Genomic DNA, 26,142 nt, shown 5'->3' on the forward strand with positions numbered 1-26,142 from the left:
GTAATTCCCTGGAATCGGTTCTCACTGATCTATGCATTCCCTCCGATCCCTCTTTTACAAAGACTACTGCGCAGGATCAAAAAGGAGGGAATACCAGTAATCCTAGTGGCCCCAAATTGGCCCAGGAGGCCTTGGTACGCCGAAATCGCAAAGTTGGCGGTAGGAAGGCCCTGGAAGCTTCCGCTTCAACACGACCTGCTGTCGCAAGGTCAAGTGTTCAGTCCTTCCTTACAAAAGCTAAATTTGACGGTCTGGCTGCTGAGACCCACATTTTGAAAAAACAAGGGGTCTCTGGTTCAGCTCTTTCTACGCTCATTAATGCTAGAAAGCCAGTCTCCAGACTTATCTATTATAGAGTCTGGAAAGCAGATGTTTCCTGGTGTGAATCCAGAAGATGGAATCCTCAAGAAGAGGATATAAGCAGAATTCTTGCTTTCTGCCAGTTAGGAGTGGATATGAAATTAACCCTTAGTACCATCAAGGGTCAAATATCAGCTCTATCAGTCTTCTTTCAAAGACCACTGGCATCTCATGAGTGCGGGCATTCATTCAAGGAGTAATGCGGATCAATCCGCCAGTCAAATCTCCCTTGTGCCCATGGGATTTGAATTTAGTATTGTCAGTGTTGCAGAAGCAACCTTTTAAACCATACTCTCCAGATTCTGCTGATCCTTTTAACTGGTTGCCGACCAGCCGCCGTCGTTTTACGGCGGCAGGTCGGCTCCCCTACGCGAGAGCACGTAGCTATACGTCGCTCCCTGAAGTGACCACTAGGGGCGCGTGTGCCCCCGCTCATACCTGACTCCCTGTAAACACACAGCTCCCGGTCCTGCCAGGGGAGAAATGCCTGACCGTCTGTTCATTCAATATATGAACAGTGATCAGTCATTTCCCCTAGTGAGTCCACCCCCCCCCCCAACAGTTAGAACACACCCAGGGAACATACTTGACCCCTTCCCCTAGTGGTTAACCCCTTCACAGCATTTTTATAGTAATCAATGCAACTTTATAGCACTGATCGCTATAAAAATGCCAATGGTCCCAAAAATGTGTCAAACATGTCCGAAGTGTCCGCCATAATGTCGCAGTACTGAAAACAAAAATCGCTGAATGCCGTCATTACTAGTAAAAAAAAAAATATTAATAAAAATTCCATAAAACGACCCCATATTTTGTAAACACTATAACTTTTGCGCAAACCAATCAAACGTTTATTGCGAGTTTTTTTTTTTTTTTTTACAAAAAATATGTAGAAGAATACGTATCGGCCTAAACTGGGGAAAAAACATGTTTTTTTATATATTTTTGGGGGATATTTATTATAGCAAAAAGTAAAATATATTCTTTTTTTTTAAATTGTCGCTTTATTTTTGTTTATAGCGCAAAAACTAAAAACCGCAGAGGTGATCAAATACCACCAAAAGAAAGCTCTATTTGTGGAAAAAAAAGGACGCAAATTTTGTTTGGGAGCCACGTCGCATTACCGCGCAATTGTCAGTTAAAGCGACGCCGTGCCGAATCGCAGTGCATCACCAGGCTTTGATGACTCAGATCTGTAAGGCCCCATTCACACGAAGATCAGCGGGAGATCAGTCCGCAGATCTCCGCTGAGCTGGCGGATGACAAGCTCTTCTCTGCTCACTGAGCGGGGAGGGGCTTGTGCAGCGCCGCTGATTCCTATGGAGCGATCTGATGGAAACGGACAGGATTGGCTGGCGATGCTGTCATTTGCATCCAGTGGCGCGCCGAGGGGCGGGGCCGAGTGATACAGTGAGCGGCTATGGCCGCTCGCTGTATCACGGGAGCGCACCTGCAATTAGTGACAACTATGCGAGCTCTCGCATTACTGTGGTTTCCAATTGCGGGGAGGACCAGAGACAGCCGCCAAGGGACCCCAGAAGACGTGGATCGGGGGCACTCTGTGCAACACGAACTGCACAGTGGAGGTAAGTATAACATGTTTGTTATTTAAAAAAAAAAGAAAATGTTTTCCTTTAGTGAACCTTTAACCACTTAACAACCGCCCTATAGACGAAATACGTCTACAAGGCGGTTGCTTAACTCTGGGAGGGCGTCAATGTACGTCCTCCCAGAATCGCGCTCCCGCGCGCCCTGTGGGGCGCGCACACGGGAGTCTCCGTGACCGCCGGGTCCTCCGGACCCGGCTGATCACGGATCACGGTAAATCGCCGCTGATAGCGGCGGTTTACCACGTGATCGCTCCGTCCAATGACGGAGCGATCACTAGTAAACAAACCGGCGTCATGTGATGACGCCGGTTCCTCCCTCTCCTCTCTGTACCGAACGGTACAGTGTGAGAGAGGAGAGGGGAGAGAGCGGAAGCAGCAGCAGCTGCTGCTGCGGGCTGGATCTGTGACACATGCAGTCACAGATCCAGCCATCCATCCCTCCCTGTGCAATACTCTGCAATGCCCCCATACTCTGCAATGCCCCCATACTCTGCAATGCCCCCATACTCTGCAATGCCCCCATACTCTGCAATGCCCCCATACTCTGCAATGCCCCCATACTCTGCAATGCCCCCATACTCCTCAATGCCCCCATACTCTGCAATGCCCCCATACTCTGCAATACCCCCATACTCCTCAATGCCCCCATACTCCTCAATGCCCCCATACTCCTCAATGCCCCCATACTCCTCAATGCCCCCATACTCCTCAATGCCCCCATACTCCTCAATGCCCCCATACTCCTCAATGCCCCCATACTCCTCAATGCCCCCATACTCCGCAATGCCCCCATACTCCGCAATGCCCCCATACTCTGCAATGCCCCCATACTCTGCAATGCCCCCATACTCTGCAATGCCCCAAAATACTCTGCAATGCCCCAAAATACTCTGCAATGCCCCAAAATACTCTGCAATGCCCCAAAATACTCTGCAATGCCCCCATACTCTGCAATGCCCCCATACTCTGCAATGCCCCCATACTCTGCAATGCCCTGCAATACTCTGCAATACCCCGCAATACCCCACAATACTCCGCAATACCCCACAATACTCCAATACCCCACAATACTCCGCAATACCCCACAATACCCTGCAACGTCGTCTATGGGGATTTTTAAGTAGCGAAGTTTGGCGCCATTCCACGAGCGTGTGCAGTTTTGAAGGGTGACATGTTGGGTATCTATTTACTCGGCGTAACTTCATCTTTCACATTTATGCAAAAGAATGAAGAAAAAATACTAAATTTGCCAAATTTTATAACAGAAACAAAGAAAAATTATTTTTTTTTACAGAATTTTCAGTCTTTTTTCTCTTATAGCGCAAAAAATAAAAAACCCAACGGTGATTAAATACCACCAAAAGAAAGCTCTATTTGTGTGGAAAAAAAGGACGGAAATTTAATTTGGGTACAGTGTTGTATGACTGAGTAATTGTCATTCAAATTGTGAGAGCACCGAAAGCTGAAAATTGGTCTGGTTATTAAGGGGGTTTACGTGCCCAGTGGTCAAGTGGTTAAAGTCAATACTTTGTAGAGCCACCTTTTGCGGCTATCACGGCTCCAAATCGCTTTGGATAAGTCTCTATGAGCTTGCCACATCTTACCACTGGGATTTTTGGCCATTCCTCCTTGCAAAACTGCTCCAGCTCCTTTAAGTTGGATGGTTTGCGCTTGTGAACAGCAATCTTTAAGTTTGACCACAGATTTTTCTATTGGATTGAAGTCTGGGCTTTGACTAGGTCATTCCAACACATTTACATGTTTCCCCTTAAACCACTCAAGTGTTGCTTTAGCAGTGTGTTTGGGGTCATTGCCCTGCTGGAAGGTGAACCTCCGTCCTAGCCTCAAATAACACACAGAGTGGTACAGGTTTTGCTTAAGAATATCCCTGTATTTAGCACCATCCATCTTTTTCTCAACTCTGACCAGTTTCTCAGTCCTGACTGCTGAAAAACATCCCCACAGTATGATGCCGCCACAACCATGTTTAACTGTGGGGATGGTGTTTTTTGGGTGATGTGTTGGGTTTGCGCCAGACCTATAGTTTTCTTTAATGGCCAAAAAGTAAAATTTTAGTCTCATCAGACCAGAGAACCTTCCTCCATACATTTTGGGAGTCTCCCCCATGCCTTTTTACAAACTTAAAATGTGCCATTTTGTTTTTTGCTGAAAGTAGTGGCTTTCTTCTGGCCACTCTGCCATAAAGCCCAACTCTATTGAGCGTACGGCTTATTGTCGTCCTATGTACAGATACTCCAGTGTGTTGTGGAACTCTTCAGCTCCTCCAGGGTAACCTTAGGTCTCTGTGCTGCCTCTCTGATTAATGTCCTCCTTGCCCGGTCCATGAGTTTTGGTGTGCAACCGTCTCTTGGCAGGTTTGCTGTTGTGCCATGTTCTTTCCATTTGGTTATAATATATTTGATGGTACTCCTAGGCAGTGGCGGTTCGTCCATAGAGGGCGCTGGAGTGCCACCCCCTCTGGCTCCCGCACACACCACTGACATATAACATTGATTCATGCATTGCATGAATCAATGTTATTGTCGCCGCTGGCCAGATTCAGATGGTCAGATATCAGCGCCGACCACCTGAATAGCGGTTGGCTGTACGGAAGTGCCTATCGGAGCCAGCGGCTCTGATAGGCTTTCCAAGTACAGCCCTCAGCCTTCCGGATGCTTATTCAGGGAACGTAGGTATTGTGTCTTAGTTTCTATTTGTTCTTCCCAGACGCAGTAATATACAGGGAAGCGGACACAGAACCTAGACGGCCCGGGTGCAGGGGGGAGGGGCCCTGAAATCTCTAGGAATGGAATAGCTCTGCTTACATTTTGCTTAGATGTGAATTTTTAGCGATTGATTTTCTAGAAATGCTCGACGTCTGGATTCCCATTGTGTCCCACGATGCCCGACCCCCCCCCCCCCCCCCCCAGTATGGTGACGCTTGGGGCCTGAAAAAGATGATGGGCCCCTCTGGGGCAGGATTGGGCATTTTCAGTCCCTATAGACCAATGGGGGCCCCTGAAAAAGGCCCAAAAATTCACCCAGTTTATTGTCTCTTCTCCATCTGCCAGGATGGCATTTATTGTTTATAGAAAATCGATGCCAGTTATAGAATATAGAGGGCATTTATAGTTTATAGCATATGAATGGTATTTTTTTTTATAGAATATCAATGGCATTTATAGAATATAGAGGGCATTTATAATTTATGCTGGCATGGCACAGTGGCTGCGTTTGATGGCATGGCACAGTGACTGCATTTGATGGCATGGCACAGTGACTGCATTTGATGGCATGGCACAGTGGCTGCATTTGATGGCATGGCACAGTGGTGACAATTGATGGCACAGTGGCTGCATTTGATGGGCACAGTGAGGCTGCAATTTTTTTTTCGTTTGCGCCCCCCTCAAAAATTTTGAGCACCAGCCGCCACTGCTCCTAGGTATCGTCAAAGATTTGGATATTTTTTTTATAACCTAACCCTGACTTGTACTTCTTAACAACGTTGTCCCTTACTTGGAGCGTTCCTTGGTCTTCGTGAGTGAGTGAGTGAGTGAGTGAATTACTTATATAGTGCTACAAATGCGAATGTATGTATATATTATTCTAATTTTACTTCACCAACTTAGATTATTGTGTTCTCATCCATCACATATAATTCAGATAAAAAAATGTTTTTAACTAAAGGCTGTAATGTAACAAAATATGTAAAAAGCCAAGGGGGTGAATACTTTTGCAAGACCCTGTATATCATGTTTTGGGGTTCCAAGTAATTTTCTAGCAAAAAATACAGATTTTAACTTGTAAGTAACAAATGTCAAAAAAAGGTTTAGTCTTTAAGTGGTTAAACTTCCCTAATTTACAGACCAAAATTCATCCCTTTGGTCTATGAACAAAAGGTTTACAATGTAAACCGATGTTGAGATAAAGTTGGCAGGCTGCCTGGATTTAAAAAAAAATTGTCAGCTGTCAGAAGTGAGATGAGAACTTTCTGCACTTTTTACATAGGATCGTGAAATGCTGTTTTAAGATCGGATGGGGAGTAGAATTGCGATTTCTTAAGTAATAATTGTGCAGCTCTAACACCCACCAACATCCTATCAGCTTAAAACAGACTAATGAGGGATCAGTTCCACATCCATCTATCAGATCGGATGACAGTCGGATGGAAAGTGGGCTGTGTCTGTGTCTATTTTGCATAAGCAGAGCGGACACAAACCTGTCATCTGCCTGCTCAGCGGACAGATTCTCCCAGAGAAGGTGGCTTTGCTGGCGGAGTGCACCAGTCCCCATACTAAGGGCCCTTAGTGTTATCACTAGGGCAAGAAGTGAGGATACATTTTCCAATGGTGGCATTCAGTTGGCAGCTGTTTAAGAGGGGATATCCCCCTCACTTTGGTGAGCATTTCTATTGCATCTCCAGGACAGGAGGCAAAAGAAAATCTCCCCAGCAGGATGGAAAGTAAAATAACTACTTTATCCAAAACAAAATAAAAATAGGCTATACATAACATTAAAGTAAGTTGAACTTCATGATTTTAGTGCAGATTCCACGTTAACCTAGACCTTAGATCCAAAGGGTTCTATAAGTGCCCTTTTACACCAGGGTGTTATCTAAACTGATGTTTCTCAACTCCAGTCCTCAAGTACCCCCAACAGGTCATGTTTTCAGGGTTTCCATTATTTTTCACAGTTGATTTGATCAGTTTCACTGCCATTTACCACACTTACCACAGCCATTTCATCTGAGGGAAATCCTGAAAATATGAACTGTTGGGGGTACTTGAGGACTGGAGTTGAGAAACATTGATCTAAACACATGCGCATTGAACATGTATCACATTAGGAAGCCCAATCATTTTAAATTTCCCTCAACACCCCTAAATTCATACATGGCACAAATCCACCAATCATTCACATCTGTGCTGTATGCAACACAGGTACGCTGCAGTGTGTTGCGTTAATGCACTGGGGTGCTATTTAAAATTATTTGCAGATACCAGCCCTTTAACTTCTCATTGTGCATTTATTCAGATCTGCTCCAGCAGACGGTGGGGCTTGAAAGCAGATTGTATTATGTCCCCGCATCCATCTGCCCTCTCAGCTTTGAAGGCACTTTAAATCCAGCAGAACTCAAGGAACGAATGCAACATTTGAGGCTTTCCAAATTCCATAGAGTTGAAATTGCTTGTAGACCTTTTCTAAGTAAATGTACGCTTTCATTTCTCTTCTTAGGACCCCAGCGAGATGCACAAGCAGCAAGAGAATTCATCTTAAAGATGTTCGTAGATCTGAATCCAGACAGTGACAAAATAATCTACTCTCATTTCACCTGCGCCACAGATACAGAGAACATTCGCTTCGTCTTTGCTGCTGTCAAGGACACTATCTTACAGCTGAATCTGAAGGAATACAACTTGGTCTAACTGTGCCTGCTAGTTTTCCCAATCTCCTTTGGGCCATTGAAGAAATTCAAGAAGGACTGTATTATCTATAAGAAAAGAAACAATTTGCATAATACTAATTTATTGCCGTCCTGAACTCTGTGAATGTCCACAGAGTTTGTAGTAATTATTATTATGATTTTATTTAAACTATGTGGAGGGAAAAATGCTGCAGTAACCAGGCAGCACCATTTTCTAGGAGAAAACGACTTGTGCTTTGATATGTAAGTCGTGCACTCACAAGGGCCGGTTTCATTTTTATTGCTTCTTATTTTTTCAAGGAGAAAGAGCAGGATGCTTTTAGTTCTGCATGATGCTCAGAAGCTCCTTCTTTGTCTTTTAATCCTTTTCAAGTTAAGGTCTCCCCTTACAATAATCCCTTTCTGAGCCGCTTACACTAGTAAACAATTAGGCATAACTTTTGTTTGATTTAATTTTTTTTATTTTTAAATTCAAGCCATCCTCTTTGCTAATTTATATACTTTTTTGAAGGATAAAAGTATTGATACTGTGATTTTTAAATTATTGACATGTATAAAGTAGATTTGGTTTTTGGTACTGTCTTTTGTCACTTCAAGGAGGATTTAAAGAACTCATATCAAGCAGTAGGTACATGAGTTCAATCATTAGCCATCTACACATTATGATGACAGACAAGATTGCATACTGGTGATTGAAATGTCTGTGCAAGATGACCAAGACTAACAAAACAGAAAAATTAAGGGGTTCTTGTTGTTTAGTGTGCAATTTTTAACTTGGAGATGGGCTTACATAATCTTGGTGGTATTTTATGTTTTACTTGCACATCAAAAATGCCATGTACACTACACATTTTCCCCCCAGCTTTAGTACATTATATTTGACTTTACAGATGCATTTTTCTTAAGGTGATATTGTAGAGCTGACTGAATAATTTGTGCAAAACCAGTATCTAGTTTGCCAAATCTGGCTCTTTTTTTGTACTGTACATAGACAATTAAAATGCCAAAACTGACTGATTAGGTTCTAATATCATCTGATGCCTGCCAAAAAAAGCCATTTCAAGTAGGTATTTAATTTCTAGTGTTCCATCCTATTTGCCAAACAAACAATGCATGTATTATCCGTTCAGGTAGCTTTGTATTTAAACACATCTTCTGGTGCCCTTTATGGTTAGGAGAAGAGATGCCATATACATTCTTTTTTTTCTTTATTTTCCAAACACCTTGAAGAGACTGGATCACAATTTAAGTGCATTGGTTTACTGAACTCCTTTCTGATAATAACAGTGGTTAAAAATGTATAAACCAGGGACCTTTACATACTTTTAAGAGCTGCTATTATGTATTTTTTGCAAGATTAATAACACGTATAAGAGGTCAAAGGATTAGTCCCGTAGTAAAAAAAATTATGTGCAATTACAGCCTAGTAAAGTTTTTTTTTTTTTTTTACATTCACCCTTCAATATTTGCTAATTGTTCGTCCTAAACCATTGGTGACTTTTTTTTTCAAGCCATGCAGATGGAGAAGAGAGGCTCAGCCAGGCTTTTTTTTGGTATTTTTTTTATTTCCTATGCAGCATTAGCAGGGAAGGGGGTTAAGATGGATGGTTGTGATTGCTGAAGCCACTGCCTCAGGGATGCAGAGAGGAGCTGAGAATCAAGTGAACACCAATTACAGATGTTTACATTTAACCCATTCGGTTCGGACATATATAACTGTATCTGCCGGACAATGAAAGGTTTAAATGTCTGGTTTAGCACACGCCATTAAAAAGTTGGCTCCCTTGTCCAAAGTTTCCTAATTTGCTCCCTCAAATTATACCGTACATGTAATTTAACAAGCATAGTTTAAAAAAAACTGTAGGTATAGTGCAATTATAAATGCTATAATCATTGTACATACATCTCTCTATTTATATATATATATATATATATATATATATATATATATATATATATATATATATATATATATATATATATATATATATATAGCAGCATCCATATTGGCTTTATAATCATTAGTTTTTGGCAGACTGAATGTGCTGTATTGATAAATATGTATCTATGTAATTGTATTGTATGTCTTATAGCTTATTCACATTTTGAATAATGTTAATTATGTTTTCTTTTTCTTTTTTTTTTTTTTTCTTTTTTTTTTTTTTTAATGAGAATGTACAATTTATTAGTTTAACAATGGTAGGGATTTTATTTTTCTCTCCATTTAATTACTGAATTTAAAGTTACTCTGGTACCCAGTAGTAACAACTGTTACAAAAATATTTCTGAACAGTACACTTACAATGGTTGTCTTTTGATAGAGAAAAGTGTTCAATTCTAAGAAATGTAAAGTTTGGAGACACCATTGATGTGCATCCTGTTGGCTGATGAGCATTCAAGATTCTGATTTCACATAGTAAATGGTTACTTATTAACCTATCAGCACAAGATGGGAGTAAAACTCTTGGAATTACCTTTTCAGTCCATGGAAGTTCAGAAATGTATAATCCATGGAATGGCCTGGACAATTATATTACTCATTGGCTTTTTTGAAGGGTAAAATAATCATTAAGGAAAAAAAAATTAAAAGCGTATATATATATATTTTAATCTAAACTTTTTTATGGTCCTAATTGCACACCTATTGCTTTTGCAAAAGAAAAAAGTATTTCAATGCATAACAAACCTAAGTATATCACTTACGTACAGTATATTATACAAGGTGTTAGCACACTTCAAATGTATATAATTGTCACCAATGTTGAATTTCTAGTCAGTGAAAATATAAATATATATTTGTTTTTGTTCTATTTTATTTTTAATGATGCTGTGACAGAAATGAAAATTGACACTGAAGCTTCACAAGATTTTAGTACTTGTAGTTTTTGTTTTGGGGTTGGGGGAGAATTAATATTACTATGCACCAATTTATTTGCAATTTTTGTTTTACAATAGGATGATGCAAGTATGCCATTCTATAGCAAATTGCCACAAAAAAACTCCTTGCGCAAGAGTCGGCTTAGAGGCAGCCATGTGGCCGTTGTCGTTTTTTTTTTTTTTTTTTCTAGCCATTGAATGTGGTCATTTTTATTTTATTTTTTTTCTGAAGTGCATATGCCTGTTAGAGCATAGATAGTTACTTTATGTGGAAAATCCTGCAGCTCTAAAGGTGTAAATAACATAAAATAACAAAATCTTTACCATATTAATGCATTTTGTTAAATTGCCACCTCATCCCCCTTCCCCTATGCGCACACTCACACCCTTTTATTTTGACATTATACCTTTGTTTGCATAACACTAAAATGAACATTACATGGTTTCCCATTAAGAATGTGTCAGTATTTCCAGATATTATTGTCTTGCCTTATAAAATTTCACATCAGACATTGGTGCCTCAAAGCCAAAGCTGTAGGCAAAGGAAAACCAGAACCTTTTTTTTTTTGTATTTGCCAAATTGAAGTGCTTTACTGAATGTCCTGCATGGGAACCTAGTCCGTTGATAGCACAAGGAAACTGTAAGATGTGTGCTTTTGAAATAAATCCTTTTTTTTTTTATTATTATTATTATTTCTAAATAAAACCATTATAATTATCTACTAATGCGCTGTACTGCTGTGAAGAGGAAGGATTTCTTTACATATTTAAGTGCAGACTATTTCTGCTGGTGTTTTTAAATTGTTTTTATTTTGCCCACATAAATGCCTCTAAGTTGAGGAAGTAAATGTGTTGGGGGGAATGCATTTTTATGCATTTCTGGTCCATACAGCACTTTACTGGGTGACCTATATATTTCTCTAACTGTGCAAGTTTTTTTTTATTTTTATAGGGTGTAGAGGTTTGGGTCAGTATGAGTAAAAATGAAGGATAACAGGGCAGAAAGGCTGCAAAATGTGGCTTTTTGTAGCCTATGTTGTATACAACTTAATGCTCTTCCATTACTAAGGGTCAACATGTTACTACTCCCAATAAAAATTCAACTCTGCGCTTTTGGATTGTATGCTGTTTTTATTTTAAAAACAGGTGTATCCAAAGTTTGTATTCTCTTAATACTCCTACTATTACAGAAGTATTTTCTGACTATACATCCAACCAAAGATCCACAAGTTGTGCTTCTGGGTGTATATATGTATATGTGAATTTAAGGACACATACACTTACTTTGGATGTATGTGTATTCCTTTGTAATGCTATGTTATTGGTCTTTTACTCTGGAATGTCATCTTATTGCCACATCTTAAGCTAGACAGAAGACAGATGTTGGTATGTGGTACACCTTTTGAATAATTGAACATCTGTTTTTTCAGCATTTAGTTTATTTAGCTTACATTTGGAAGTTTTACTTTAAACATTTTATTTAAATTGTTTAGTATTAAATTAAACAGTGATGCATTATGCCTTTTCTGTGTCATTAATCCTAATTTTACATGATAAATTTATGATACGGAGAACGTATTGGGTGGAAAAATGGCTTCCCTACTCTGGGAGTTCTTTCATTGGGGTACATGTGAACAGCACACTAACTATTAATATCCAAGTCTAGGTATTCTTGATTTAAGCATGTTACAGCCAAAAACAATTCTGTGGACGCAAACAGTTTCATGAAGATTTGCAATGCATATCTTTAGACTTGCAAGGGCAAAATGTGTGCCATAGACAAATCTATGAAGCTCAATTGTTTAAATTATAGAATTGAGAAAAAAGTATAGCAAAATGTTTGTGTATATTTTTGCAACCTGAGCTTAAAGCCCAATGAAACTTCCAGTTTCCTTTGGCCATATAAAGTCCAGGTACAGTATATTAAAACAAATGATGAGTAGAGTCTTTCAGCAAATTTTCTTTAGAAACCCACCATAGCCTGGGTAGAAAAGCACTCTTGCTCTCTGTGTGGAAGTGCTTTCTTGGCAGAGATCTGACACTCCCCTTGCTGATTCAGAGCTAGAGATCTACAAAAATCAGGAGCAAGAGCTTTGCTGATTGGAGAGCTCTATATGTGACTCAACAAGGGAATGTGTTGGACCTCTGCAGAGCGATTACTCCTTACACCAAGCAAGGGTTGTTATTCAGAATGTTGGCAGGGGCACACTTTTCTACTCAGGTCGTGGCTCTGTTTTCTGAAGAAAAGCAACTGTCAGGCTTGGTGCACAGTTTGTTTTGATGCACCTAGAATGTATAGAGTAGAGTAATCTCTCAAAAACTGCAAGACATGCTTGCTGAGGAAGAAAAATGGCACCCCATTATTTTATCTCCTTAAGGTTTCACCGTTGTGATGCAGTTAACAGGTTAATTTTTTTTTTTTTTAACAAAATTTCTATTCTTGTAATTTGAATGTACAGGTGGCCTTTAGGAAACAGTCGGCAGTGTTTGCTTTTGGAGAGCACTGGTTTATTTCCTTGTAGTCTACAATAAACACCATTAATTGCTTTTCTTATGGTAGAGTCCTAAACATAGATGTAATCAAGCAGATGAAGTGCCTAGGTGTAACTCTAGGTCTTTGTCACCTGTTTGAGGAGTGTAGGGGGAACCTTTTTGTGCCTACAAAGCGAAAGTAAAAACTGGTCTTCTATATGTAAGCTGACTGTGTACAGTTGGAGGCCAAACATTTTGAAACTCCAGTTGTAAACCTTGTCAGTCCATGAGATTCAACATTTTTAAAGGTCATTGGAATTTGCTTCTGCTCGAGCAGTATTGCATTTCCAACAAGATTCTGGTGTGAAAAACCAAGTAACCACACGTGTTTTGTGTGCTCCAATCATTTGAGTTGAGTTCAGTTATTCTTTTTATAAATACATTTTTTCCACCTGTAGTCTTGATTGCTTAAACCAGTTGAGAAATAAAGATACAGTAATATAAAATGATGTATGTGTTCTTTGTTAAATAAGATGGCCTTTAAATATATCTGACCTAGATTAAGGTTAGATCACATTTTAGTAGGCATCTGTAACCAAATCTAGAACATACATAACAGTATAAAATCTATTTTATTCCTTAACCTTTCATGGGCCAGCTGTATTATAACCTCCTGGAGGACTTCATTTAAGCCTTCTGCGTTTAAATTTTAAGACTAATTTAGTGTCAATTTACAGCTGAAGCCCAAGTCTGCAACCAAAAGCCAATTGGATGAGCTCCTGCTTAAATGATCACTGCAATACCCAGATGTAGTCATCAATTTTTACATTTGGTGGTATGCAAATGTTTTATTTGTTAATGTTCATTTTAAAAAATTGTTAGAATTATACAGTAATATTTTTTAAAAAATTAACACCTTTCTTTTTTTGTAAAAAACTTTACCATACATTGTATCAGCAACATCATTTTAGTGTTGTGATCAACAGGACAAGTTGCAGAATAAAATTTGTACTTTGTAACTACAGTAACGGTAGTTGTTTTAACACCGGAAAAAATGTATTTTTTACTTATTTTGCCTTTAACATACATAGAAAATAAAATAATTCTTGTAAGACAATGCCACCAAAAGAAAGACTTGTTTTTCCCCTTCCCCCAATACATATCACTGTGGTATCTTTAAAAACTAAAAGGTTTTTGCCAGTTCATAAGACACAAAAGGATTTTAAAGATTGGTCTGATGCCTAAGGCGTAAACTACCACTAGTCCTGAAATAGTGAGAATTGTGTATGATGATAGCTCCCACCCTATAGTTTAGCTGGCTTTAACTATGCAACCGTCACACTTATCTTTGAGATTATATATATGTGTGTGTGTATATATATATATATATATATATATATATATAGTATGTATGTATGTATGTGTGTGTGTGTGTGTGTGTATATATATATATATATATATATATATATATATATATATATACAAAGGTACTTGCTGTAAAGTTGCACAAAACGACATGCCAATAATTTCCTAGTGTTAAAACATGGAGGATACATATATTTCATCAAGTACATTTTTATACATTTCCAGATATTTTTGCAGTTCCAGAAAAGTTAAACACACAGAGTATCCAAGTGTAAAAAAAATAAAACGTAATATAACATGTTAACAAATATATAGGAAACAGAACTATAGCAATTCTAGTAGCATTAAAATGTATAGTGGAGGAAGGACAACTGGTGTGTGCAACTGTAGCCACTAAGAGTTGTAATCAAGGAAGGGGAAGCAGTAGAAATTTTGGCTCTAGACCCCCCAAAAGAGGAAAGCAAGGAGGGATAAATCTTAGGAGATATCTTATTGTCAGGGCTGCCAGAAACAGAGCTCAGGCAAAATAAAAAAGGGGGGGGGGTGTTGTAATTGATCGGGAGTTTAAGCTAAAGGTAGGGGGAAAAAATCATCATATTTGGCTTTGCAGTAAGCTTCTCAGAGAACAGGACTTATGAATCTTTGTGCTTGACTGCTATAGAGGGGGGAGGAATTCTGGGGGTTTTCCCACGCACTAGCAATTACCCACAATAAATGTATGACAAGTTTTACTTGGAATTTTGTAGATCAGGTTGTAAATTAAAAGGCCTCTTGGGGGATGTTAACTTTGAGCAGATGCACCAAATACGGTTAACTGCACATACCAAAGACTCATCCAGAATTGCCTTACCTTTTGGAAAGTCTCCCCAAATATGCTTGAATTAACCTATCTTTTGACAGCCACAAAAATCTAGTGGAGAGTAAGATGGAATTGTAGGCAGTGTTTAATTTGGAGATATTGAGAAACATCCCTTGAGTGAAGTTTATCCTTTTCCTGAAGTGTCTCAAATGAGCCTGAGTCCATTGAAATGTTTTATTAAATATGACAGAGCCATGTGTCTTAAAGCCTGTGTGCTGGTGCATTCCCAAGGGAAATTTGGATTACTCAGGATAGTATAGGAGGGGTTATACAGCAAGATGAGTTTGTTGTGTTTTCAAATGCTTTTATAGTCGCAAAGAATGCTTGGTGGCAATAGGGCATGTTAACATTGCCAATCTGCTTTAGCATCCATTGAACAATCATGATAGGGGCTTAAAGGTACGCTTCTAAAGAAACACACAAGCGTAATACTCGTTGATTGTTATTGTGCCATTTGAGCTAAGTATGCTGCCTAATGGTGCTCATGAAAATGTGGGCTTCAGTTCATTCATCATGCAACAATGATTTGGCCAACCAAAAGGTACCCTTCCAGACAAGTTTTAAGATTGGCCTTTGCAGCAGATGGTAAGACAAGAAAGACTTGAAAGATCAAAGTGACATGGAGACATTCAGAGCCTTCAAATTCACTTCATTAAAATAAAAAATAAATGAATTCTGTTCAAACACGGTTAGTAATGGGGCATTACATTTGGGAGAGAATTGACAGATTAGATTAGAAGGGCGTTATCCGCAAATAGATTTTGTGTGTCTTGCTGCCTCAATCCCCTGTGTATCATTGTGCAGGCAGGTGGTGTAGACTGAAAGCTTGATTGCGGAAGCAAAAAACAAAAATGCAGGTATTAGTGGCACCTTGTATTGACCCTCAAGCAATAGGAATCATTCCTGACTGAAATCCAGAATATCTAACGTAGTAGTAGGGAGGAGTGCAAAACCTGGATTGCAATTGAGGAACAAACTCATAACAACACAAAATACACATAACCTCAACCTAAGGCGTAATTTTTTTTATATTCAAGGAAATTAGCGTTAAAGGGCTTTTTCTTTGGCTCACGATACAGAGGAGAAAAGAAATAATACGCACATTGTCGCTTTGCTGCCTGCTCAGAATGAACCCAATCACAAAGTATTTTTTACAGAATTGCTTGCATTTGCACAACATTATATGTCAAAGGAATAGGTGCATGCACAGCTTCTGGCAGAGCTTTGCACAAAAGAATTTCTTGTATTTTTCACAGAATTGCTTATATTGGTACATTATTATATATACACATGTATAAGATGTTAATGTTTTAGGAGCACAGACACTTAAATATAGCACTTTAGTTTAAAGAGATTGTCCACATAATAAGCTCACAGATAATTAGCACTGTATTATTTTAAATTTTGTACTCTAAATATTGGCAACATTCTGGCCTGTTGTACTACCAGCAGAGTAGTGTGTTTGACTATGGAACTCTTCAAGGACTCCTGGAGTTTCTGGAGGGTGAAACCATAGCTAGATCAGTGATTAAAGTCTCCTGTAGGGACCAAGTTTTTCCACTTTCCTGTTTTACCACTTCCCACCCGCCTGCCGTTATGACGTCCTGAACTTTGAGCAGGGATATCTGAATGATGCCTGCAGCTACAGGCATCATTCAGAATATCGTCTTTAGAGCCGGCGATTCCCTACACCATAAGAATGATCATAGTGGTTGTTCCGCCATTTGATTGTTTTACAGGAAGCGAGAAGGGATGTCCCCCCCTCATGGTGCCCTCCGGTGCTTCTACCGACTCACTGCTGCGAACGGTGAGTCGGAGAATGGATGCGCCAGCCCCGGATGTTGACGATGTATATTTCCGACGGACCAGATGGTTGCCAGAGTCTCTATGATCATCAGAGTTATGACGTCACGCCCGGCCTCTGCATTCAAAAAACTGGAGCCGCCTCGGCTGGGAAGCTGAGATCAGTTTATTTTTTTTTTATTACTTCAGGTTTCCCAGCCTAGAGGTGAGATGTGGGGTCTTATTGACCTCATATCTCACTGTAAAGAGGACCTGCCGTGCTTATTTCTATTACGAGGAATGTTTACATTCCTTGTAATAGGAATAAAAGTGATCCAAATTATTATTTTTTTTTTTAAAGTGTCAAACTAAAAAAAAAAGAAAGTATAATTAACAATAAAAAAAATTAAAGTGCCCCCGTCCCCATGTGCTCGCACGCAGAAGCGAATACATACCAAAGTCCAGCCCACATATGAAAATGATGTTCAAACCACACATGTGAGGTATCGGCACAAACATTAGAGCGAGAGCAATCATTTTTGCCCTAGACCTCCTCTGTAACGCAAAAGATGTAACCAGTAAAAAAATTTAAAGCATTGCCTATGGGGATTTTTAAGTGCCAAAGTTTGGTGCCATTCCACGAGCGTGTGCAATTTTGAAGCGTGACATGTTGGGTATCTATTTACTCGGCGTAACTTCATCTTTCACAATATGCAAAAACATTCGGCAACAACCACCATTGTATTCTCTATGGTCTTTGCTTAAATAACATAGGTATTTTTCGAGCAAAAAAAATTATGATTTTTACATATAGGAGAGAAATGTCAGAATTGGTCTGGGTGGCAAGTGGTTAAGTGAATTGAAGACTCACTGAATCATGGTCAGACTATGGGTTGAAGATTATGGAAGCTGAAGAAACATGCGGAAGGGATATGTTCTATACAAAAGCATGGTCTACGTAAGAGAATGTATCAGGAGTGTTTGAGTGAATCTTTTATCATTTGAGTGAGCCTGGAAGGCTAATAAAACTCACATATGAGGTGTAGTAATGGGGGATATGAATGCAGAAAGGTCAGTGTTGAATTTTGTAAAAACAAAAAAAGCTTTTTTTTTTTTTTTTAGCAAACAAACCACATCTACATAGTGTGGTCTAAAATAACATTTTTGTTCCCTTTTTGAGATGTTTAAGGCCCTGTGTATTAGTGAGGGACATATTAAAATATCAAAAGCAGGAAGTGAAGAGTGACATTTGAAAGTTGGCAAGGACCCAGGGAGTGTAGTGCCCAGGTATAGAAGGGTAGCAGAGCTAGGTGGGATCAGATAGGACAGAAACAAGAGTAAAAGGCAGATGGGGAGAGGAGAGCATGAAGCTAGAGATAAGGCTCTGTAAGTGTAAAGGCAATATGTGTTACCAGGGGAAAGTGAGAGGTCCAGAGACCAGATAGAGAGAGAGTAAGATAAGCAATAAATCACTTTATGCATCACCAGTCAGGTACCAGACCTAAAGCTAAAGTTTACCCATAACAAAAGATTCTCTATAATCTGCCCCAAACAATTTACTGCATTAAGGGTGCACTGTCTGAATTATATGTAGCCTCGGCATCATATACTGCTCTGTTCAGCAGTGGGATTAGAACTTTTCTGCATCACTTCCGGATGAAAACAGTTGTGATGATCACCGCTCAGTCATTCAAGAGAAGTTTGAATCCAAAGCTTCCTCTGATTGCCTCTCTTTCTCAACCAATACTTTCCATGAATGGTTGAGCTGTGCTCAACCTGACTAAATTTTGTTGCGGAAGCAAGACATGAAGTTCCCATCCCACTGCTGGAACACAGCTCTGTATACTGTGTGTAGCTGAGGCTGCATATGGTTCATACAGCATGCCCACAAGTGCACCTGTTTTAGTGCAGTTTTGGCCCAAACAAATTATTTAAAAGTATATTAAACATTGAGTCAGGCTTTAACACTTGTTTAAAAGGCATAGAACTCATACACACTCTCAGCTTAACAACCCGGGTACAATAAAAAAATAAACAGTTTTAGTGTAAAAACATGTGTGACTACATCACTTTGGATGGGAGAATTGAGCTAAACCAAGAGGGATCGATGCAACCCTGACGTCACTTGTTTTTACTGTTTGGCACCCCTGTAATAAACTAGAATTCCCATTGTGCAATGAGAATTACTACAACTGATGAGAGTGTCAGTGGGTGGGTTTGTGGCTGAGCGGAAGTGAATAGGTCTGACAGACAAGGAATTGCCTGGGCCTGTCAGTCAAAGTATAAGTAAGGGTGGGCGGGACAGACAAGGAGCCTCATGACCTGTCAATCAACTTAGGCAGTGAGAATTAGCAGGACAGACCAGAGTCCGAGACACCTGGGTCCTCTCGCTACAAGTGGTGAAGAAAGGATGCTGCGCTGTTAAAAATTAACTACAACGGGGAAGTTATATGGGAAGGGCACAGTACCCAATGGTCTTGCAATAGTCTGAGCCCTGGAAATGCTGAATTAAGATTGATTTGTGGTTGCTGCTTTGTTTGAAAGCGGAAGACAGTATCTGTTAAAATCATAATAATAATAATAATGATGATTAGAAATGTCCAACTGTATTTCATTTAAAAGAGAAGTGCTGGAATGGAAAATAACCAACATTTATCTCTTTCATGCCTAAGCCTTATTTCTGACATTTGGTGTTTACAAGTTAAAAAAAGTATTTTTTGCTAGAAAATTACTTAGAACCCCCAAACATTATATATATATATATATATATATATATATATATATATATATATATATATATATATATTTAGAAGAGAATCTAGAGAATAAAATGGCGGTTGTTGCAATATTTTATGTCACATGGTATTTGTGCAGCGGTGTCTTAAATGCAACTTTTTGGGGAAAAATACACTTTCATGAATTTAAAAAAAAACAGTACATTTGTTTGTATAATGTGAAAGACGATCTTACCCTGAGTAAATAGATACCAAAAATGTCACACTGAGGGGAGGAGCAGCTGGCCAAGATGGCTGCTGAATGAGGGCTGCTGAATAAGGAGAGCATGCTGCAACGCTGAAGCACAGAAAGCTAGACGGTGATATGATGCCTATTAATGCTATCTACATGCCTATGCCCAAATGACTTAAATTATTAATCCCTATGCCGACATTTATGCTTATGCCCAAGTATGAAGATAAAATGCTGGGATAATATCTTAACCAGGAACCAGTAACCAACTACTAACCACATAGCAAGACTGTTTATATGAGATCTTCGAAATGGAAGCTGTGAGCGCGGGTTGAAGGACTATACTGACACTGACCTGTAAAAACTGCAAGAGAGGCGGCGGTGCGGCACGGATAGACCTCCAAGACAGGCTGAGCTGGAAGGACGGGTCTGTGTGCTCGCAGACCTGTGGGGAGCTGAACAGAGCAGCCAGCGGAGGGTGGAGTGCGGAGAGTGCATGAGACCTGTGCAGAGCAGCCAGCGGAGGATAGAGGGTGGACTGTGTCAGAAACCGAGGGTGTACAGCGAGCGGCGAGTGACATGCTCGAATGCTCCTAAGCGATCCTCGGCTGAAATCGGAACAGCTCGGCCGAATCCAACAAGGCTTGACAGTTCTCTGCAGCCAGGGAAGAAAGAAGAGTCGTCCAAGCAGTGGAGAAAGAAACTGAAAGTGGAGACCGTAACAGTGGAGGAGGAGGAAAACCTAAGGAAAGGATTAATAATGTATCGGTATTTTTGAGGATTGAAAGCCTGGAAGCCTTAAATCCTGTTCTAGGAAGAATGATTTAAAACAAAATCCATCTGTTTGTTATCCTAGAAGGTAAAGAGAACTTATCTAACAAGAGAGACACCTTTTCTCTCTTTTGGAGAGGATATTTTCTGGCGTTGTTTCTATTTTTTTGGGGGTGTTGGCGTACTAATAAAAGGAGATAATATCTAATATATTTTTTCAAAATGATGGCACCCAAAAAGGGTAATAGAACACTGCAATCACAAAAGAGTAAAAAGGAAAAGAAGGAAGAAAAACAAACTACTCAAACTCAAACAATAGACATTAAAGATTATTTTCAGTAACTGCAAGCATCACAAGAACTGCTGAATATGGCGGAATCGACCGCAAATTTGGGAATATCTGGGGTTGAGGGGGATAGCCATCCCATGAATAGTTCACCTTTAGACATACTAGATATAATCAGACCGACCACTCAACAAAAAGAAAAGGAAAATTGGGACATGCAATCATATATTCGATCTCTCCCCACCAGAGGAGATATGGATAAATATGTACACCGATTGGAAACAACATATAAAATTGAGATACAGGAATTGAAATTGTCTATGCAGGATGCACAAGAAAAAATAACTACAATGGATACAAGAATAACTAATGTGGAACAAAAATTGAAACAAATAGAAGATAGATTGATGGAACAGGAGAAACAACTAAAATTAAATATAAATGCCCTTGACGAGCAAGAAAACAAACAGGAGAAATAACATCCGAATTAGGGGATTATCTGAAGTGGCGCACTCAAGGGACTTGTCAGTAACATTGCAAAATATATTTAGTGAATTACTACAGGAATCCAATGATACAGCCATTGATCGTGCTCATAGAATAACGGGACCAAGAAAAGTAGATGAGAGCAAACCAAGAGATGTTATATGCAGGACGCATTACGCTCAAACAAAAGACAAAACTATGATAGCTGTACGCCAACAAAAGAACATACAATATGAGGGAACACAATTAATGTTTTTCCAGGATCTATTGAAATACACAGGAGAAGAGCATTAAAACCTCTCCTGGAACAACTCGTAAAGAAAAACTTTCAGTATAGATAGAAATTCCCATTTCAGTTACAGGCCCAACATGAGGGAGGGACAGCAAACCTCAGAGATCTGGAGAACCTGCCCGAATTTACGAGAACTCTTTGACTCCCCGAAGTAGAATTGCCAGATAGGCCTAAAATGGACATGGGAAAACCCAGAAAATCTTAAAAGGAATATGAACAATGGGGAGGTGGGGGGGAGGGGTGGTAGATAGCTGATCACATATTCACTTTCAATTCACTTACCATATATAGAATGCAGAGAGGAGAGGGAAAACTAATTTCCTCTCGCCAATGGGTTTGTGAATTTTTGGAACCCATCATATTTTCACATAGTCCTATACCTACACATTAATAGTAATACACTTTAATAATTAATATTATACATTTGTTTATAGTTCTACACTAACATATTAATAGGAATACACTTTAATTAATATTAATGATATATTTTTAAATATTTATTTTTTATTTATCTCACCAATTGGTTTTTGATTCCTGGAACCCATCACATGTTCCTTCTTTTTTTTTTTTTCTCCATCTCTCTGCTCCCCCCCCCTCCCTTCATTACAACATGACTTATTGTCCCCCCTCACTTCTCTTTTATAGAGAATCATTTTCTATTTCCCTTTTTTTAAATAAAGAAATGGAGAATATTTATGCCTTGGAATGTGAAATAATGATTAATAATTTATACAAATTTAAATGGATAAAAGATAAAATAACTAAACCGTTCAGAAATGTTTTAAAGAAGAAGAAGAAAAAAAAAAAGAATGCGGCATGTAGTATCTCATAAAGCAGCGTATCGGGTACAGCTGCCCCGGGTTACCCCTATTTCGGGACCTTACAATAGTAAGACAGACTTATAAAGTCAATTAGTGTGAGAAAGTTAGAGCGTTTGATGTGATAGGTGTATGTGTGTAGTGAGAGTGTGTATATAGGATTCAATATTCCTTTTTTTTGTTCACTCAGATTCCTTCTCCCCCTTTTTTCATTGATACATTAGTTTACCCCCCCCTAATATTATTTTTTATGGGAGGGGTACAATTTTGTTCCTTTAATGCAAGAGGCCTTAATTCACCCTTTAAAAGATCACAATTTTTAAATTCATTTCATAAACAAAAGATCGGTATTCTGTTTCAAGAGACACATTTTCATTCAGATCACATTCCTAAAATAAATTAATAGTCACCTGGATTCATGATACATTTCCTTATTCTAAAACAAGAGGAGTGTATATTGCCTTTCACAACGATATACCTCACCAAATAATACGAAGTTGGAAAGGTAAAGATGGAAGATCCTTCTTTATAAGGGCCATGCTATATGGAAAAATATTTACAATCATAAATTTATATTTACCAAATTAAGTGTGGAATAAAATCTGTTGTGGAAGCAATAGAAAAAGTGGAAGGTACAGTAATTATGGGCGGAGACTTCAATATTATACTGGATCTAACAATAGATACAACTAGTATTCATTCCCATTGGAAAAATAATCAACTAAATAATTTAAACATTTACTGCAAAGACATCAGATGGAAAAAAACTATACATATTATTCAAATATACATAACTCATACCATAGAATAGATTATTTCTTTATCAACCAATCTGCTCTGATGATGACTCCATCCTTAGATATTGGTAATTTTACCTGGTCAGATCACGCCCCGATATATGTGGAACTTAGGATGGTCGAATGTAAAAAATCAACAGGGACATGGAGACTGAATGACAATTTAATAAAAAAAATAAAGAATGTGAAAATTATATACGACAAGTAGTGAATGAATTTTTCTTAATCCATCAGGAGGATGATACCTCAATCCCCATACAATGGGAAACACTTAAATGTGTATTGAGAGGAATCTTTATCAAGAATGGATCAAGACTGAAAAAGGAAAAAGAACAGAAACAGTCTCAACTTATGAAGGAAATCCTAAAACTTGAGAATAAACACAAAGGGGTAGATCCACGTACAACGGCGCATTATTGCGCCGGGCGTAGCGTATCTAAGATACACTACGCCGCTGTAACTTACTTTGTTTTGTTTCAAATCCTCAACGAATTTGCGCCATAAGTTACGGCGGCGTAGTGTATCTCTTGCGGCGTAAGGGTGCGAAATTCAAATGGATGTAATGGGGGCGTGTTTTATGTAAATACGTCGTGACCCGACGTAAACAATGTTTTTTTTTAACTGCGCATGCGCTGTCCCTGGGGGTATCCCAGTGCGCATGCTCGAAATTTAACCGGAACAAGCCAATGCTTACGACGGTGACGTCATTCTACGCAAATTCCTATACGCAAAGGACGTAAAAAAATTGTAAAAAAAATTGTACGCGGGAACGACGGCCATACTTAACATTGAGTACGCCACCATATAGCACCTTTAACTATACGCCGGAAAAAGCCGAACGAAAAGGACGTAAAAAAATAGGCCGGGCCGACGTACGTGGTATCAACAAGCTAACAAAACAGGGAAGCTATTAGCCAGAACTTTAATAAAATCAACAACCTACGACTTCTATAGTTAAAATTTTAAAAACAAATGGGGCATTAGCATATTCAAATTATATAGTTTAGAATAATATATATGGAAAGTTTTTAATATTTTAGTAGGGTCTACTAAAATATTACAAACTTTCCATACATATTATTCTAAACTATATAATTTGAATACTCAACAGGAGAATAAAGGTAAAAATAAGAATGAGGAGGAAATTCGTAAATATATAATAGATACATCTCTACCAAGTTTTCCAAGAGAAATAATGGAGGAACTGAAAAAAGAAATTTCAACAGAGGAAATTCAACATGCTATCTCTGAATTGGCTCTGGGCAAAAGCCCCGGACCAGACGGATATACCTCTAGATTTTATAAATCATTTCAAAACATAATAATACCTATTCTTAACACAACATATAACTCTATATCTAGAACACAAATTTTTACACCACAAAGTATGGAAGCTCACATTGTATTAATACCAAAACCTGAGAAGGATCACACATTATGTAAAAAACTATTGACCAATTTCGATATACGATTATATTCAAAGACCATTTTGAATAGATTAATACTCATATTACCAGAATACATAGACCTAGATCAAACGGGCTTCATAAAAGGAAAGAAACAAGGGACAACATTATAAAAACCTGTACATTGATAAAATATGTCTAGAGAAATGCGACCCCAACATGCTTATTATCTATTGATGCTGAAAAGGCATTTGATAGGGCGGGATAGCAGTTCTTGGAGGAAACATTAGTTCAGATAGGATTGGGCCCAAAAATGATTAGTTGGATTGTTGCATTGTATTCTAATTCATGAGCTAAAATTAGAACAAATTGGAACGTTATCAGATTATATAGAAATTTCCATTCAGGCCCGTCAGAACAAGACAGGCAAAACAAGCAACTTCTTGGGGCCCCGAGCTGGCCTGGGGCCCCCAAGCAGGAGCCTGTTCGTTCCGCTGCGGGGATGGGGGCTTTCGTTTGTTGAGGGGAGAGAAGCAGGGGCGGACTATTTCCTTCCAGGCCGCCTATCTTATCATTAAAAACGGCCGCAGCGATGTCTGTTAATTTAACTTTTTGGTTTTTTTTTCGGCAGTGACCAGTTTTCCCTCTACTTGGTTGAGCAGAACAGCGTCAGTGTATCAAAGCTCCTCCCCTCCCCAGTCCATTCTGTAAACACACACACATGAGGAGGAGGAGGAGGAGGAGGAGGGGGGAGAAGGGACGCTCTGATCTCAGGTCTGCACTAAAGTTTTTCATATGCTCTGTAGATGGAGGAGGGAGGGGGGAGAGTGTCTGGAAAGGAGGACAACTTAAATGTCATGTGAGTGATCGAGGAGTTAGGAGGATATGTGCTGGCAGGGGAATGCCAATGCTAGAACTTCAGTGTGGATTAGACTTCCTTCCCAAAACACCCCTCCAGCACATATCCTACCCCCCTTCCCATCCCCCTTGTACTGGTTCTTTTCTCTCACAAAGCCCCCCCAGCACATATCTGACCCCCCAAGCACATGTGGGCACAGAGGTTGTATATGATGGACACAGTGGCTGCATTTGATGGGGCACAGTGGCTGCATTTGATGGGGCACAATGGCTGCATATAGTGGGAACAGTGGGGCTGCATTTGATGGGGCACAGTGGCTGCATTTGATGGGCACAGTGGCTGCATTTGATGGGCACAGTGGCTGCATTTGATGGGCACAGTGGCTGCATTTGATGGGGCACACTGGCTGCATTTGATGGGCACACTGGCTGCAATCAATGACACAGTGGCTGCATTTGATGGGGCACAGTGGCTGCATTTGATGGGCACACTGGCTGCAATCAATGGCACAGTGGCTGCATTTGATGGGACACAGTGGCTGCATTTGATGGGGCACACTGGCTGCATTTGATGTTTCTTTTTTTTAGAATCAGTTTGCGCCCCCCCCCAAACAAATTTGAGCACCTCTGCCCCCCAGCACATATCTATCTCTCCCCTCTCTAGCACTAGCCCTCTCCTCAGGACATATCTGACCCCTACATTCTGTGCAT

General features: G+C 39.4%; 1 protein-coding gene across 1 annotated transcript in view; it reads left to right on the top strand.

The window, feature by feature from the left end:
• The window catches only part of LOC120942897 (guanine nucleotide-binding protein G(q) subunit alpha), a 150,272-nt gene extending 141,864 nt beyond the window's left edge, over positions 1-8,408 (top strand). The window contains exon 7 of the mRNA XM_040355852.1: positions 7,206-8,408. Within this exon, the coding sequence (XP_040211786.1) occupies positions 7,206-7,396 (191 nt within the window). The 3' untranslated portion in view covers positions 7,397-8,408. The remainder of the gene's footprint in view (positions 1-7,205) is intronic.
• Positions 8,409-26,142: the final 17,734 nt, after the last annotated feature.

This window comes from Rana temporaria, chromosome 1 (assembly GCF_905171775.1).
Source record: "Rana temporaria chromosome 1, aRanTem1.1, whole genome shotgun sequence".
Lineage (NCBI taxonomy): Eukaryota > Metazoa > Chordata > Amphibia > Anura > Ranidae > Rana > Rana temporaria.